This window comes from Erinaceus europaeus, chromosome 1, assembly GCF_950295315.1.
Source record: "Erinaceus europaeus chromosome 1, mEriEur2.1, whole genome shotgun sequence".
In the NCBI taxonomy this organism is placed as follows: Eukaryota; Metazoa; Chordata; class Mammalia; order Eulipotyphla; family Erinaceidae; genus Erinaceus; species Erinaceus europaeus.
The window spans coordinates 199,268,560-199,285,317 of record NC_080162.1 but is presented as its reverse complement, the minus strand read 5'-3'; the positions used below and the strand labels follow the sequence as shown (position 1 = coordinate 199,285,317).

At 39.4% G+C, this 16,758-nt stretch overlaps 1 protein-coding gene across 3 annotated transcripts in view; it reads left to right on the top strand.

Annotated features, from left to right (window-relative positions):
- KHDRBS3 (KH RNA binding domain containing, signal transduction associated 3) overlaps positions 1–13,252 on the top strand; it is a 194,311-nt gene extending 181,059 nt beyond the window's left edge. For 2 of the 3 annotated variants that reach the window (XM_016187590.2, XM_007521898.2), the window contains 2 exons: positions 1,309–1,367; positions 3,475–4,090. In XM_016187590.2, the coding sequence (XP_016043076.1) occupies positions 1,309–1,367; positions 3,475–3,566 (151 nt within the window). In that variant the 3' untranslated portion in view covers positions 3,567–4,090. Of the gene's footprint in view, positions 1–1,308; positions 1,368–3,474; positions 4,091–5,008; positions 5,069–12,838 lie in introns of those variants that run through there. The other variant, XR_009552426.1, reaches the window with a different exon arrangement.
- Positions 13,253–16,758: the final 3,506 nt, after the last annotated feature.

Sequence of the window (16,758 nt, the reverse complement as noted above, 5' to 3'; positions counted from 1 at the left end):
TGAAATGGCTGTGGGGACAAGTTCCCTCCTTCTAGATGTTAAGAATGTTGAACATGGGAGTCGGGTGGTAGCACAGCGGGTTAAACTCAGGTGGTGCCAAGCGCAAGGACTGGCGTAAGGATCCCTCTTTAAGCCCCCAGCTGCCCATCTGCAGGGGAGTCATTTCACAAGTGGTGAAGTAGGTCTGCAGGCGTCTTTCTCTCTCCCTCTTTGTCTTCCCCTCCTCTCTCCATTTCTCTCTGTCCTATCCAACAATGATGACATCAGTAACAATAATAACTACAGCAATTAAATAACAAGAACAACAGAAGGGAATAAATAAATAAATAAATAAATAAATATTTTTTAAAAAGTATTGAGGATGTAAGTGTCCCTGTGCTTGGATCACTCCTGACTCTCACATCTTGACCAGATTTTCGTTCTGATGCTTCGCTGATGCTGAATCTCACACTTCCTGGTAGTAGCGTTGTAAAAGCCCCACTGGGTCTCAGGACTTGTGTTTACTGTCCTATGACATGGAGCATCCACAGTTCTACAGGATTGGATTTTTCTGGAAGATAAGGGGTAAAGAGGAAATGAAGGTTTTTACCTTTGATATACATTTTTTAAATATTTTATTTATTTATTCCCTTTTGTTGCCCTTGTTGTTTTATTGTTGTAGTTATTATTGCCGATGATGTCGCCAATGTTGCATAGGACAGAGAAAAATGGAGAAAGGAGGGGAAGACAGAGAGGGGGGAGAGGAAGACAGGCACCTGCAGACCTGCTTCACCGCTTGTGAAGCAACTCCCCTGCAGGTGGGGAGCTGGGGGCTCGAACCGGGATCCTTCCATCGGTCCTAGCGCTTTGTGCCATGTGTGCTTAACCCGCTGCGCTACCACCTGACTCCCTTGATACACATTTTATATGTAGGAAAGAATCCGTGGCTTCCCCGGTTTCTTCCTGTCTCATTGCCCCAGCACAATGGAGTACCTCCTTGACTATCCTCCCACATTCTTCATCATCCAGATTCTTGACTCTCCCAAGACAGAACCTTTTTTTTTTTTTTAATAGCTCCATGTTCAGTAGACATTGATTGGGTAAGTTGTCAGGGGGCCAAGGAAAAGAGCTTAAGTCTATGGTGCTTGTGTTAAAGAGTTTTATCATCTTAGAAGGAATTTCTTTCGGTTTTCAGCTCTTTTTACTAGTTGCCGTGAAGTTTTTGGAATACTTCATTGAGTATGATTTAAATCATAACCAAGTCATTTTGTATTAACAATGTTTTCATCTTTTTTTTTTTTTGCTTTTTTTTTTTTTTGTCTTATACAGTGGTGCTGATTACTATGATTATGGACATGGGCTCAGTGAAGAGACTTATGATTCCTATGGTGAGTAATTGGCCAGATCAAATCACAGATGAAGAGAAAAAAGTGATCTTAGTGATAATTCAGACCTTAATTGATGAGGAATCCATAAATTTCTACAGTGGAATAGCAGCTTCTTCTCAATTCATTTGTGTATATGGAGATATTTTTAGAAACTTTTCTTTTAATATTTACATCTTAAATTTAAAGAAGACTAAAGGCAGAGGGGAAATTACATGAATTCATATTTTGAACTTACATTTGTTTGTTTGTTTGGGTTGATTGCCATGTGCTTATTTCCTCATTTACAGGATAGTTTGCCAAACTATAAACATTTTAAAGTATATCTTTGGGTGGGGACTAGATAGCATAATGGTTATGTTAATAAAAGAAAAAACTATTGTGCCTGGGGCTCTGAAAATCCCAGGTTCAATTCTCTGCACCACCATAAACCAGAACTAATTAGTGCTCCAGGAAAAAGGAAATAAAAAAAAAAGAAAAAGAAGAAGAAAGTATATCTCCTTCTTGACAAATAAGGGGAAGTGAAGCAGTTGAGACTCTGTCTCTAAAGTGATTCTCCCACCCCATCTTTGTATCTTAATCCAGTCCCAGTTTCAGATCCTAAAAAAAAAAAAAAATACAGTGGGAGTCATTCCATAAAAATTTTAAAAGTGCTGAGCTGAGAGTAAGATGTAAGGCATCAGCAGGCTTGCAGGGAGAGAGCTACACCCCCACTCATTCTGTGAGAACTGCTAGGGATTCTGGGAATCCGTGTCCAAAGTCTCAGTGTGCATAGGGTGACAGGTTTAATTAAAAGAATTGGCAACAGCACCGTGATGATGGTTAGATGATCCATTGCCTCGAGGCAGAGATCAGTCACATGAAGCTTCAATCACTTGCAGAGCGCTGATGAATGCCCAGCACCCAGTGCGTGTGAATCAGGATTCTGGCTAATGGTCCGACATTTCTCTGAACATAGCTGAGAAGCCATTTCCTAGTGTTCCTTTTGAAGTACATTTTGTTATATCACCTGCCCCGAGCAGTGTTGACCGCACCTTGGATTTTTTTTTTTTTTGATGTTGTTGCCATTACTTATGACAGACATTTAAGAGAATACCTTGGTTTGCTGAATGCTATCTACTTAAATCAATGCAAGTCAGCTTGCGGGAATGACGTTGATTGCATGTTTGTATCAAAAGAAGAGGTCATTTTAAGCATTTTTTCCTTCACAGCTTTTTTAAATTGGTCTCTGAGGACACATAGCTTTCAAATTGCTGTATGTTGCAGCAGAAATGTTAACTGTGTGTTGTCAGAAAGTTGCATACTACTCGCTGCAGTCCCTACAGCTGAGCACATGCTCAATATCAGGAGACAAATACAGAATGTCTTTTGTTTCTACATCCATTGTTTCATCTTGATTTCATATTATTAGGAAGTAAAGTAGATAGACATTCTTTCACTGAGTTTTTCATACTCATTGTTGTAGTATAAAGCACCATAGAATATCACTTTCAAGAGACTTTCTATGAAAGGACCTAGACTGAGTGTTTAACGTCTATAATTTGCTCTTCCCCATTTCTGCTCACCCCGTTTTTCTCTTTTCGCTTTCACAAATGTTTATCTGTGTCTTGTTTCTGCTACTAGGAGAAATTTGAATGATCCCTTTCCCCTGTCCTTTCCCATTCATAAGAGCCTCAGTGTTGAGCACAAGATAGTTTAATTTTGCTATTTGAATTTTGTAAAGTTTTGTTATATTGATCAAAAGGAGGCTTTTTCCACTGAGGGTGTGTTTATTTTTTTAGAGACCACACCACCATTCCTTGATGTGGTGGTGCCTGGGACTGCTTAAGCCCATGCTCTTGCACATTCAAGAAATGAGTTCTCACTTACGAAATCACCTCCCTGACCACACAAAAATCATTTTTCCTCCCATGGAATAGCATCTGATAGTAAACCAACAATTTTCCTTGTATGTACAATCTTTTAAAGTTTTCATTGTCCTTTGACTACATCAGGGATTTTTTTTTTCCATAGTCCTATCACTTTTGTTTCAGAGCTCTTAGATTCTGAAAAATGAAACAAGTGTGAACCACACCAATAATCAAATTGTTATTCATCTTATCTATTTTAGGGCAAGAAGAGTGGACTAACTCAAGACACAAGGCTCCCTCAGCGAGGACAGCAAAGGGCGTCTACAGAGACCAGCCATATGGCAGATACTGATTGTACTGTCTGATGTTGTGAAATAGCCAATCTCCACCAGTCCTGTATACTGTTCAAAGTAATTTTTTCTATGAACAATCCCTTTTTAAATAAATCAAAATGCTTAAAATCTGAATGGATGGAACTTAAAACTACTTTGTTGAAATATCAAGCTGGGCAAAAAAAAAAAAAGACATGTAAAATTTTATTATTTCAAGTTTGTGTATGAGAAATAGGTTATCAAAAGGAAAAAATAACTTTGATTAACTAGTGTTAAACAAAAAATAGGTTTACTAAATATGTTAATCCATCCTTTTAACATAAGCCTCACCTTTCATTTTAAAGGTTTCCATAGAATTTAGTTATTTTTATCTTTCAGCCATATGCTAGTTGTTTTTTTTTTTCTCTTGCCAACATGCGTAAAAAGGGAAGCCAATTACAAGTGCAAATAATGTGGTATTCTTTTGTAACTCAAGTCTTGAAATGTTCTGTAGTGTTAAGCAAAGTCTCCTCTTGCTTGATACTAAATAAACTTTTGAAAGAAATTTTGTGTGTGTGAGCTAACAATTTTGTTTTTTTTTCTTATTAAAAAGGCCTTCATAAATAGCTGTAAACAGGGCAAGAATTCATTTAACGACGTTTGTCATAAAAGGGTCACACTAAACATTGTACAACTTACTTAAAAGTGGTATAAAATTAACTGTACCATTATATCTACTCACCATAGATCTAAATGCTGTTTAAAGAGTCCAGACGGTATCAAGCTGCTTGAGTGTACATTAAAACTACGTAAAACCAAATCTTGCTTTAAAACTGGTTTAAAATAACGACTGACTTTCTAGAAAAGATGTGGTCAGCTTTCATCTTGTTGAGCGTCTTTTCACTAGTGCAACTTTGGATCTTTTATGAGAACTTTACCTGTACCTTAATGAGCACCTCGCCCCGTGCTGGAAGCAATAAGCACAAAGCTTTTAAAGACATTCTGACTTGACTAATTGAGGTCGTACTCGTCAAGGCTGAGGATGTGTAACCCTTAAACGGTCTTCATTTTCAAAGGTAAATAAATCAAATAAGATTTTAATATCACTTAATTTTATCTTAATATCACTAATAAAACCAGGGAGATTACAACTTAGCAAGTTTCATTATCCATTTCAGAACAGTTTTAAGATCACCTAAATTCTCATTTTAAAAAGTTTAATTTGTTTTAGTAATCTAAAAAGCCTTAGTCTAGCCAGTTTAATTGGGGCCAATTATTCCCTATTAAACAACTGTAAAACCTCATAACTAGTTGTTTGTAATACATTATTTGGTTAATAATTGAGGGCACGTCTTAAAATTGACAAATATTTAATAAAGTTATTTCTTTAATTGTAGGTAATGCAAAATGTGTGATTTTTTTTTTATTATTATTTATGGTAGATTTCCTTCTCTTTGAGTAAAAATATCTTTTCATTTGTTAGGAAATAATCAGCCATCTTGGAAAGTCAAAGAAACAGGTTGTGCATCAAGATCAAGCAAAGGTAAGCCCACTTTTTGCTGTAATTGTTTTTATGTTTGATGAAAGATGAAGACAATGTAATCCTTGTCTGAGGTCACATGAAAATTGTTCCATGCTGGTTCCTACTAGCAGCACTAATGATGGAATCCAAATAATTCCTTCAGTATGGAAAGAAGCTTTCAGAATGTAGATAGACCCCATCAGCTTTAAGCTGTAGAGATCAGAGGTTCAGTCAATATATATATATGTATATATATGTATATGTCTACTTAATAGAAAAAATATTTCCAAATTACTAAGTCTGAAATGTAATTTATGAAACTATACACACACACACACACACACACACACACATATACATGAGCAGGCAACAAATTACACAGATAAGCTAGGAATATTTGGCAAACATATTAGACTTGTATAACTTGTGTGTGTTTTCCTAGCCCATTTTTAGGGAATCTTTCTAAACATTGTTTTATATATTACAAACTGTGTTTTTTAATCGTCATTAATTTGATCTTTTAAGATAGTCTGATTTCTTCTAAATCCTAAGCAATACTGTTTGGGCCAAGACAGTCTGGAGTCTTTGGATTTTATTCCTGACTGTGTGACTTTGAGTACATCAGTACAGTGCGAATGATACTTCTATATTTTTTTAATAATCTTTGTTTATTTATAGGATAGAGACAGCCAAAAACCTAGAGGGAAAGGGGAGACATAGAGGGAGAGAGACAGAAAGACGCCTGCAGCCCTGCTTCACCACTCACAAAGCTTTCCCCCTGCAGGTAGGGACTGGGGGCTCCATCCTGGGTCCTCATCATAATCATAATGTGTGCTCAACTAGGTGCACCCAGCCCTCTTATACAGTTTTTAAGAACTAGATGAGACAATATTGTGAAAATGTTTTATAATCTGAAAAGTAATAATTTAAAGTTTGAGTCCAATTTGAATATACATATTTAAGGGAAATTAGATATTTTTCCTGAACAGGCAAAATTATCCTTATATAATTAAATGGCCATTAGGAGAAAGAAAAAAAAAAATTTTTTTTTTTTTTTGCTACCCCAGGATGGCGGTATAGGCTACAGTAACTAAAACACTGAACACTCAAGCCTAAAGTCCTGTTTAATCCCTGATGTTGCATTTGCCAGAGTGATGCTCTGGTGTTTCTTTCTCTCTCTCTCTCTCTCATTATAGTAAATAAACAAATAAAGGAAGGAGTCCTCCCCCCCTCATTTTAACAGTAGGTTTATGGTAGCGTTGTTGACACATGGGTACAGTTTCTCATTCACCAACCCATGTTTAAGTGTCTATAGGCCTCTCCACACTATTCCCAGCCCTCCTCTCCTTTGACTTCCCTGCAGTATACCCCACCCAGTCCAAATTGCATTTTGTGTTTTCCCTTTCTGTTCCTGCTTTTTACTTTCGTTCCACCTGTGAGATCGTCCGATATTTGTCTTTCTTTTTGGCATGTCTCACACAGTGCAGAAGGAGTCATTTAAAAAAAAAGTGCTTCTCTCTTATAGACCAAATTACATTCCTTGTGACATTTTATTAGTTCTTAGATAAAAAGAAATGTGCTGACACATTTTTCTTTTTCTTTTTATCTTTTATTTAATGATTTAATATTTATTAACAAGATTGTAAGATAATAGTGGTACAATTCCATACATTTCCTACCACTAGAGCTCCATGTCCCATCCCCTCCATTAGAAGCTTCCTTATTCTTTATCTCTCTGAGAGTATGGACCAAAATTCTTTATCGGGTGCAGAAGGTGGGAGAGGTCTGGCTTCTCTGCTAGAGATGGATGTTGCCAGGTTGAAAATAAGCCCAGCCTGGAAAACACATTTGTCAGTATTTGGTGTTATATTGAAAATTTCTGCTTCTTTCTTTAATAAGTAATAGTTTTTAAAATGGCCATTTTAGGACTGGAGACACAGCATAATAGTTTTGCAAAGAGACTCATGCCTGAAACTCTGTGGTTCCAGGTTCAATCCCCACCCCTGCCATAAGGCAGAGTTGAGCGGTGCTCTGGGTGTGTGTGTGTGTGTGTGTGTGTGTGTGTGTGTGTGTGTGTGTGTGTTTAAAATAAAATAAATAAAATAGTTTTTAAAATGACATTTAGTGGTAAATGCTGATTTTTAAATCAGGAATTACTGTGCAATTTTTTGTTGTTGTTATTTTAGTGAATCCGTAGTGCCTTAGGCTATAAAAAGGTATTGAGCCATAAAAATCAGGCACCCACAGGAACACCATTGAACAGAAATTCTCCTGTGCTGTCAGTGGTTTTTATTCGACCTATGCTCTGTCAAACCTTATTTCCTCCTGTTTGAATAGCAACACTGTGCTATTAACAGTCATGTCCTATTCCTAAGATTGCAGACCCTTCTCCTAGCCTTTGTCTTGCCTCTTGCTACTCATTTATTTTACTTGACAAAATTGACTGTACTTGACACAAAGGACACAGTGAGAATCCATGGATCTATGATTGGTAATATGTTATATGAGACATTATAACATGTAATATGATGTACAATAGGCTCATATTCAGATAATTCAAAATCCTGGTACATTGGAAAAAACAGCTCTTGCTATCCTCTGATCTTTAGCCCAAAGGCAGCAGTGGCCTTTATTTAGTGAAACCAGACCACAGTCTCTCTTTTGCTCTTGAAAAGAGCATGTTTAATTTATATTTCTCCATTTGGGCTTTGATCTCTGATAACTTACATAGGTTTTAAGTTATTGTTACAACCAGGTGTGCTACTGCTTTCTATAAATTTAATTTAGATTTAATTGAATCTACCCAACTATAAAAACATACATGTCATCTCCATTTTGCAAAAGACATACTTCAAAAGACAAAAACCGCTTACATAAGGTAACCTTTTAACTGATAAAGCCAAAATCCGAACTTTCCACCTTAATCGAGTCTTTGAACTTATCCTGTTAACTGTCAGTTGTGTGGTTAAGGGGTAGCTTGCCTACTGGATCAAAGTCTTCTTAAAAGACAGCTATTTTTCCTGTTGCCTTTTGTTTCTGACAGTGATTCCCTAAACCCTGCACTAACTAGACCTTATGACTGACAGCCTTTTTGCCTTATTCGAACCCTACCCCATATTCCATCCTAAAGAAGCTTCACATTTCAGTTCTGAGTCTTCTTATAGTCAAGATATTCTAAGTTGACTCCAAGTATTCATTCCCATTCATTGACTGAGTATCATATCAGACAGCCTGCAGTCAGGGGAGAAGGGCAAGAAAGGAGTTACGAGGATTCTAACAGACTTGGGCACAAGTGTAAGCTAGGCAGGTGCCTAGAGGCTGGCATGGTGCCAACAAGTATTTAGACCAGTAAAAATTAAACTTGCAAAGTGAAAGAAAATTGGGGTAGGGAAGAGAGCTTTGCTGGTGGGTGCAGTAACTTGCACATACATATATACACCTTTGAGCCTGTGCCTCTGAAAACTTAATATTGTAAACCCCTAATAATAAACATGGCCATGGAGGGAATGTCATACTCGGAGGCATTCACAAGCTAGCTCTGTCTTTATCCAGCTTTGTACATTTGGTAAGTCACTTGACCTCTCTAAACTGTGATTTCCCCACAGTGAATATGATAATAATTTCTACCTCAGTATTGCTGTGAAGGTTAGGAGCATACTTGCCACAATGAGAAGTATTTATAGGTAGTTTGTCTTATTTTATTACCTTATTAAAATAGCTTGAATTATAAGAAAACATAATGATTTAGAAAACTAATTATAGGAGGTTACTAGAGAAAGGAGGAGATATTTGAGTAGGCAGGAAACACATACTTTGAAGGCTCTTAAGAGATCTAGTGGGAAACTTAACCTGGATGTGGAATCTCCCCTGAAGAAGCCTGAGTCTCTCTGTGAATCTGTCAACACAGCATTTTGTGATTAACTATTTTGTTTCCTCTTTCCCCACTACCAGAATACAAAAATCTTTAGTCAGCATGTGTTATGTCCAGTGAGTGTTAAATACATGAGCCCTTTGTGTCTCATTTGGGGTCATTCTTCCATTTGAGGAGATTTTAATAGGTTATTATTGTTGTCCTCCACACGCATTAAGTTTCTCGTATAAAACAGGCTCTGGAAACAAAGACAAGATGAGTGAGCAGTCCTGGGTGTTACCTCAGAACTAGGTTTCTGCTCTAAGAGTGCCTTTTCACCAATTGCAAGACTAGGTTCTTCAAAGACAGTGACTTATCTTATTTGACTTCTTCATCCAAATCCCAGCAAACTATCCTACACACAACAGGAACTGACAGGGCAAAGAAAAGAGCAAACAACCTTGTAACTCTTAAAATGCTGATGTTGAGCCGCCGAGGTGGAGTGACGGTGTTTATTTACGTAACCACTAGCCTTTTTCAGTGGACAAGTGAAGTTGCTAAGCCAAACTTTCCCCTTTATTTCAAAATCAATGCATGTGCTTGCTACAAGATCCAAGCCTTTGGGGAAAATGTACACGGAAAAATTGGTCTTAATCCCCACCCCTGCTCTCAAATACCAGAGATCATATTGAGTTTTTGTGTAATTTTTAAGAATAATATATGCATAGGCAAAGGTACACATATTTCTCCTAAAGTACTATTACTAGTCCATATAAAACAGTACACTGTTTCCTTAGCCCCCTTGGTTTACACTACAAAGCTACTATGATTTCTTAGCTGAATAACATCAGCATGAATGAATCATGATTTTTTTAAATTTCTATTTATTTATTTATTTTGCCTCCAGGGTTATTGCTGGGGTTTGGTGGCTGTACTACAAAGCCATTTTCCCATTTGTTGCCCTTGTTGTTGTTATTTTTCTTATTGCTGTTGTTGTTGGATAGGACAGAGAGAAATTGAGAGAGATGGGCAAGACAGAGAGGGGGAGAGAAAGATAGACACCTACAAACCTGCTTCACCACTTATGAAGTAACCCCTCTGCAGGTGGGGAGCGGGGGTCTCGAAACAGGATCCTTGTGCCAGTCTTTGCACTTCATGCCATGTGTGCTTAACCCACTGTGCTACCACTGGACCCCCTGAATGAATCATGATTTAATCTATAATTTGACCGACCTTCATTTGCTTCATCTTACATTCATTAAAGGAACTGCTACAAAGTGCATATTTCTCTAAATTATAGAAAAGTTTCTAAAGCAGTTTTGTTGGTGCATTCCAATTTTTATAGGTATCACTATATTGTTCCCCAGAGAGGTAATGGTATACTTTGATATGCTTCTCTGTAGACACTAGGACTCTAAATGCTATACATGTCCATGACTATATATAACTATTAGTGCCTAAGGTCATATAGAAAACTCATGCACTCCAAGTCAATTTAAAATTATTTTCAATACACAGCACAGAGGCTAGCACATGGTAACCTAGACCCCTGTTTGCACAAATGGGGCAACTCTCTGTAATCTCCTGTATCCGCAGCTCCATCTAGGAGAGGAGATAAAAGATAGAATTCCATCTCCCTCCTCAAGCCTAATAGTCTCCTCTCCCTCTTGGGCCCCATTGATGTTAACAGGTATCTTTTTTAAAAAATCTTTTTATTATCTTTATTTATTTATTTGATAGAGACAGACATAAACGAGAGGGAAGGGGTTATGGAGAGGGAGAGAGACAGAGAGACACCTGCAGCCCTGCTTCACCACTCAAAAGCTTTCCCCCTGCAGGTAGGGGCCAGGGGCTTGAGCATGGTCCTTGTGCACTGTAATGTGTGTGCTCAACCAGGTGTGCCACCACCCGGTCCCAACAGGTATCTTAAAGCCAGTCCATCACGCCTCTTGCTGACCTCATGCTGTGCTGTGTTGGCATGGTCTCTGTCCTTGGGGATCCACTGTTTTTCGAAAGAAACAAGACCCCAACTGTTACTTCACTTCAGTATCTGTACCCACATAGCCTTCTTATCCATCACTCCATCCTGACAGTTCTCTTTATTTTAATATTTTATTAGTGATTTAATATTGATTTGCAAAATTATAAAATAATAGGGGTATAATTCCATAAAGCTCCTACCACCAGTGTTCTGTGTCCCCGTCCCCTCTTTTGGAAACTGCCATAGTTCTCCCAAGGTCACAGATACGGGCTGATTTTATGAGAGAGAGAGAGAGAGAGAGAGAATTTTCCCATTTTTTTCCATGGATCCTGCCTTCACTTCCTTTCTAAGTCACCTCTACACCTGTTACTACTATTGATTGTCTTTCCTTTTTTTCCTCTTCTCTCTCCGATAAGAGAAACAATGCCTGGTTTCCTCTGGTATTTTCCAGACCAGATTCACTGCCCTTTCAGACCATCCTAATAATTCTTTAGATGGCTCTTTCCTTCAAACAAAAGAACTACAATTTTCTCTTCACTTTGAAAGTTCTGACTGACAGCCCTGGATTGATCAACAAAATGCATCATTCTAGACTGCTGGTTGGTGTGCCTAGGGGTCAATCACCTCTAGCTCGCTTCCCGCCAGCAGGACTGGAAACACTCTTGGTATCACAAAAGCTTTCAGTCAACAAGCCATTCAAGAAAGACTCACTGATTAAAATAATACCCTAATTTAGAGACTTAGAGTTTTAGATGTGTAACTTTTACTATATTACTGGTCTTTGAGAAGTTTGCTTCTGACTTATCACAGCATAGTGATCCTTTGTGTGATATTCTTCTCTGGCGCTATCTTTTGTATAGAAGTGAACACCAGAATACAAGCAAAAAGGGTGCTGAGAAAAAAAAACAAGTGATGCATTTAGTGTGAAGATAGCCAGGATTTCACCAATGAGAGAAACCTGCATGAAAGTTTGGAAGTTAAGCCAAAACTTACAAACAGGCAAGGAGCAGGAAAAATCTGAAATGTAATAATTGGCTGGTGAAAGTTGGAGAGGCAGCAGCTAGATGTTGACTAAGGTGTGAACCAATGTGCTTGGAGCCATGAAGGGACCAGTGTGGCGAGAGAAGAGGGGGAATGCTGAAGAGACAGGAAGCAACCTGGTTGTGGGCTACTAGGGACTGTTTGCTGAGTACCTTCTGGCACTGAGGGCTCCAGTAAGGGTTTCTGTGTAACCACTGCTGTAAAAAGTTAGCATGGTGAAGGTTACATCTCTCTGGGACTACTTTTCCTCCAGATTGCCACTTGAGTTTTGAAATAGCGGGTTTGTGTTATATAGCACACTGAGATAATATTATTGTTAGCTTAAAAAATGTGTTAAGGGCTCACCTGGGAGTGGGCCAGCTTTGCTACCATGTTTGAGCACAGCCCCCTGTTCACTGGAGGAATCTTCATTGCTGTGTTTTCTTTCCTTTTCCCAACCTCTCTCTGCCTTTCTGTCTCTGTCAGCCTACAGCAGTGAAGTCACAGCAGTAGCAACAGGAAAAAAAAAAAAAGAATAAAAAGGGTTTGCAGTGTGTCTGGAAGTTGAGTCTCTTCTCAGATGCAAGAGATCTACCAGTGTGTCTGTATGTCTATAAGTAACTCAGTTCAGAACTCAGATGTCAGTACTAGAAATATAACATGAGGCGTTGCCATTCTGAAATCACACCCACAAAAGTCGTAATGGATAATATTTTCATCGTCATCATCATACCTACCACCTCCTTTGCTGAATACAGATATGCTGATGTTTTTTTTTAATTTCTGCAGTCCTGATTTGCATTGTTCTCCATAAATATCCTTATTTCTATTAAATTTCAACTTGCCTACTACCTCTGCCTAAATCTTGTCATTCCCAACTGTGTATGATTGTTACTTTGTTGATGTGTACAAATGTGTATTTAATTTTTCTCTCTTTCAGGACTTTCCCTCTCACTATGGACTGCTTAAGAACAGTCAACTCACCAACATGCCTAGTCAGTAAATGAATTTGCTTGGAAACTCGAAAGTCGTCTTAATTATTATTATTTTTGGTACAGTTTTGTTTTCTGTGAAATATTTTATAAAATGATAGACTTTTTGATTTGGAGAGTTGTTTAATACAAGGAAAAAACCTTTGTTTTCTCCCTAATAGCAAAAAAAAAAAAGAGAGTAATGTGTGTACTACTAAATAAAAGCTACCCATTGAAATCTCTTCTACTTTAATGTAAGTCTTAAAAAAAAATCCCACTGGAACAAGCCTCTAACTTTTCCCAGCTCGTGAATGATGTACAGCCACAAGTCACTGCAAGAAATCAAGGTTCTGCATCCATTTCCAGATGTTGAAATGATGTATCCATCTCAGCCATGGAACAATAAATGCTGAAATGTCTTACAAAGTATTCTGTCACATAAAAGGTTAATTATAAAGGCTTCTGCGAGAAGCCGTGTGATGCTGGCAGAATAGGATTTTGATTTTCATGCTTCTCTATAATTTGTTATGAAATGTAAAGGTCTTAATCCCTGTGGACAGTACAATTCTGTTCATTGTTTTTTCATCATATAGTGGTAGATTGTGCTTTTAATTCAAAGCACCCGGGAGAATATGTTTGATGCCTTCTTTTAGAAGCTTTGTAGCACACATTCCCTAGTCTTGGAATTTCAGGAGCCATCTTACACATTATTAAAAATGACCCACATTCCCTAAGATTAATCATTCGGCCATTGCACTGGGTTATGATCGCTGACTTCCTTGTCATTCCTCTCATTGGCTTTTCAGCTCTGCAAGACAAACACCATCTCAATCTACTGCTTCCCAGCTCAGCTTAAGACTCACCTCATAGCAGCACTTACTCAGTGTCTGCACAGAAGAGATCTGAGGTTGGAGAAAAGCATGAAGGTTTGCAGGGCACAGAAAGTAACAGAATAAAGGAAGCCTTTAAATTTGAAATCAGCTTTCTGGGTTAAATTCACCCCGGTTCATCTCCGCGCTAACATCCTCCTGGTCATCTTTCTTGTTAGCCGGACCAATTCAGGCATGGCAGACTGAAATAGCCATTCTGGTGTTTGATGTTAAAGGACCTGAGTTCTTCCTGTTGCTTTAAAACTAACAGCTGATGCCTTTTTAAACATGTGTTTAACTTTATGAGACACGAAAGCTAGCGTTTCTAAGTGATGCTTTCACCAAGTTGTTAAAATTATGGCTGTGACCACAGTGAAATTTCTTTTTGCTTTTTTTTCTGGGGATTTTTATCTTCAGTATAGTTAAATTGTCTGTGATGTGGCCCAGGCCTGGCGCTTTTGCATTAAATAATTGGGAGCTCTGGAAAAAAAAAAAAAGATGCTTTTGTGCAGAATCTTAACAGCTCTGTGTTCCTTGATCTTATAATGAAGTCTAGATTTTTTTTTCACCTCCCCCTACTGACCATTCCCTGACAGCTCAGCTTAGCATCCCTCCTGATATCCAGTTTTGCATACCCTTAACTGCCTTTTGACAGCACCTGGAGATGCATGCGGCCCCAAATGCCTCATTTTTCACTGCCCTGCCCTTGCCCCAAAATGCTCTCCTTCCAAATTATTCTTTGTTTCAACTCATGGAAAGAGCACAGCTCTTCAGAGTGCAGCCTCTGAATCAGATGGATATCAAATGGAGTGGACTCCTTGGTTTATTCTTTGTCAGTTGCTGCCTAAGAGATTGACAGCACTAAGCAATTTAAAAAGAACATTTGCAGTGTCCTATACTCTCCTCAAAATGGAAATCTGGAATACAGTCAGTCTCGATGCCTCTCCCCAGGCTGCAGACTGTCAGAGCCTTGGTCCTCTTAAGCCTGGCTGGGGCTGGAGAATCCAGGTGCTGATGTATTCTCAAGGCTGTAGTCTCTGTTCCTCTCCACCGCCTGCCTGAATGTTCTCACAACAGAACAACTGACTTCTCCCAGAGCAAGTGGTCCTAGAGGGGAGAATCTGCAAGTGAGATCACACAACACAAAGCCAAGACTTCTGTGCCTAGAATTCCAAAGTAACATCACTTAGAATCCTCTTTGTACTATTGACTGAATGTCCTAGTCAGGGCACAGAATGGGTGGGTGTAAATACCAGGAGGCAGGCCTCTTGGAGACCACCCTGGATGTGTGTGCACCATACACACTAAATATATACAACAGTCAGCTACTAAAGATCATGGACATACATTTCCATTCACAAGAACTCAGATTCTAGCTTGCTGTCTCCACCCACAACAGAAAAGCTTCAGAAGGGCTGGAGAAGTGCTACATACAGGTGTCTCTCCCTCAGAAATGGCTACTGGGAATGGTGGTGTTGTGTGAGTACCAAGTCTCAGCCATAACCCTGGTGGCAACAACAACAACAAAAGATCATGACAACCATGGCACACACACAAATACTTCCAGTGTAGACTGAAAACCACCCCAGTTCCCACAGTGGTCTGAAAATCCTCAGTCATCATATTCATGCCCCTTCTGTGAGTCACCCCCTGATAATACTTGTCTCCCAGATCACACCAGTTGGCATGGAGGGGAATGTCAAGTGAAAGCAGGCATCCTGGCATCCTCTCTGGTCTAGGATCTTCTCAGCAAGCACATCTTGCCCTCCAGCAAGTCAAGTGTCAGCTCCATGCTTTGGACTTGCTATGCGGGATTCAGCCTTGACACCATATCACTGAGTCTCAGCCTGCCTTGGACCTTGGGGTCTCCTGTTGGGGCTTTTGGTGTGTTTGCCTGCTGGTTACTAAACCCTGCTTCAGCCAGTCCAGCTGGCTGCAATCAAAGCCAACCGAGAGGCCAGAGATAGGTCAGCGTGTAGGGCACACACTTTGCCATGCACAAGGATATGGGACTGAGTCCTGGAACCACATGGGACTATCATGCACAGCACCAAAGGGAAACCCCATGAATAATGGAGCACTGCAGTGGTGTGTCTCCACCCATATGTGTCTCAGCTCTGGCATCTCATTTCTTTAAAAGACAGAAATCAAGAGGGGGAGATAAAGAGGAAGAGAGAGTGTCGGGCAGTGGTGCACCAGGTTAAGCGCACATAGTTTGAAGCACGAGGACTTGTGCAAGGATCCTGGTTCAATCCCCCGGCTCCCCACCTGCAGAGAGGTCACTTCACAAGTGGTGGAGCAGGTCTGCAGGTGTCTGTCTTTATCTCCTTCTATCTACCCTTCCCTGTCAATTTATCTCTATCCTACTGAGGAAAAAAAAAAAAAGCCACCAGAAGCAGTGGACTTGTAGTGTACCAGTACCAAGCCCCAGCGACTGGAGGCAAATAAATAAATACATTAAAAATAATATTTAAAAATGAAAAGATGCACTAGAAACACTGCTTCATCACTTGTGAAGCCACCCTCCCATAGCCAGGGACCAGAGTCTTGAATTCCTGCCCTTGCTCACTGTAGCATACGTGCTCAATCAGGTGCACCAATGCCAGACCCCATCCCCTCTCAAACTGAAATTGAAAGGGAAAAAAAGTCTGCCACCTACACCAATGGAATCTTGCAGGGAGGAGACCCCAGGGGCAAAAAAAAAAAAAAAAAAAAAAAGATTTTTAAGGCAACAACTGGATAACACTCTGCCTGTTCCTCAGGGGTCGGTCCTCTTCAGTTAGACGGGTGTCCCTTGCTTCCTGAGTGTTCAGCCTCTGCTTGGAGCCCTATCACAGGCCTAGTTCTCCAGAGCTAGGCTTCCATTCCTTTCTCTCCTTCCCCTTCAGCTGCACAAGAGTGAGACCAGCCTCAGCAGTGGTCCCTCCATCTGTGAGGTGGAGATTATCCCTGGAAACCTTAGAACATTGTTGAAAGACTGCAAAGCGTGAAGACAGTGATGTTGCAGTTGAGCCAAGGAT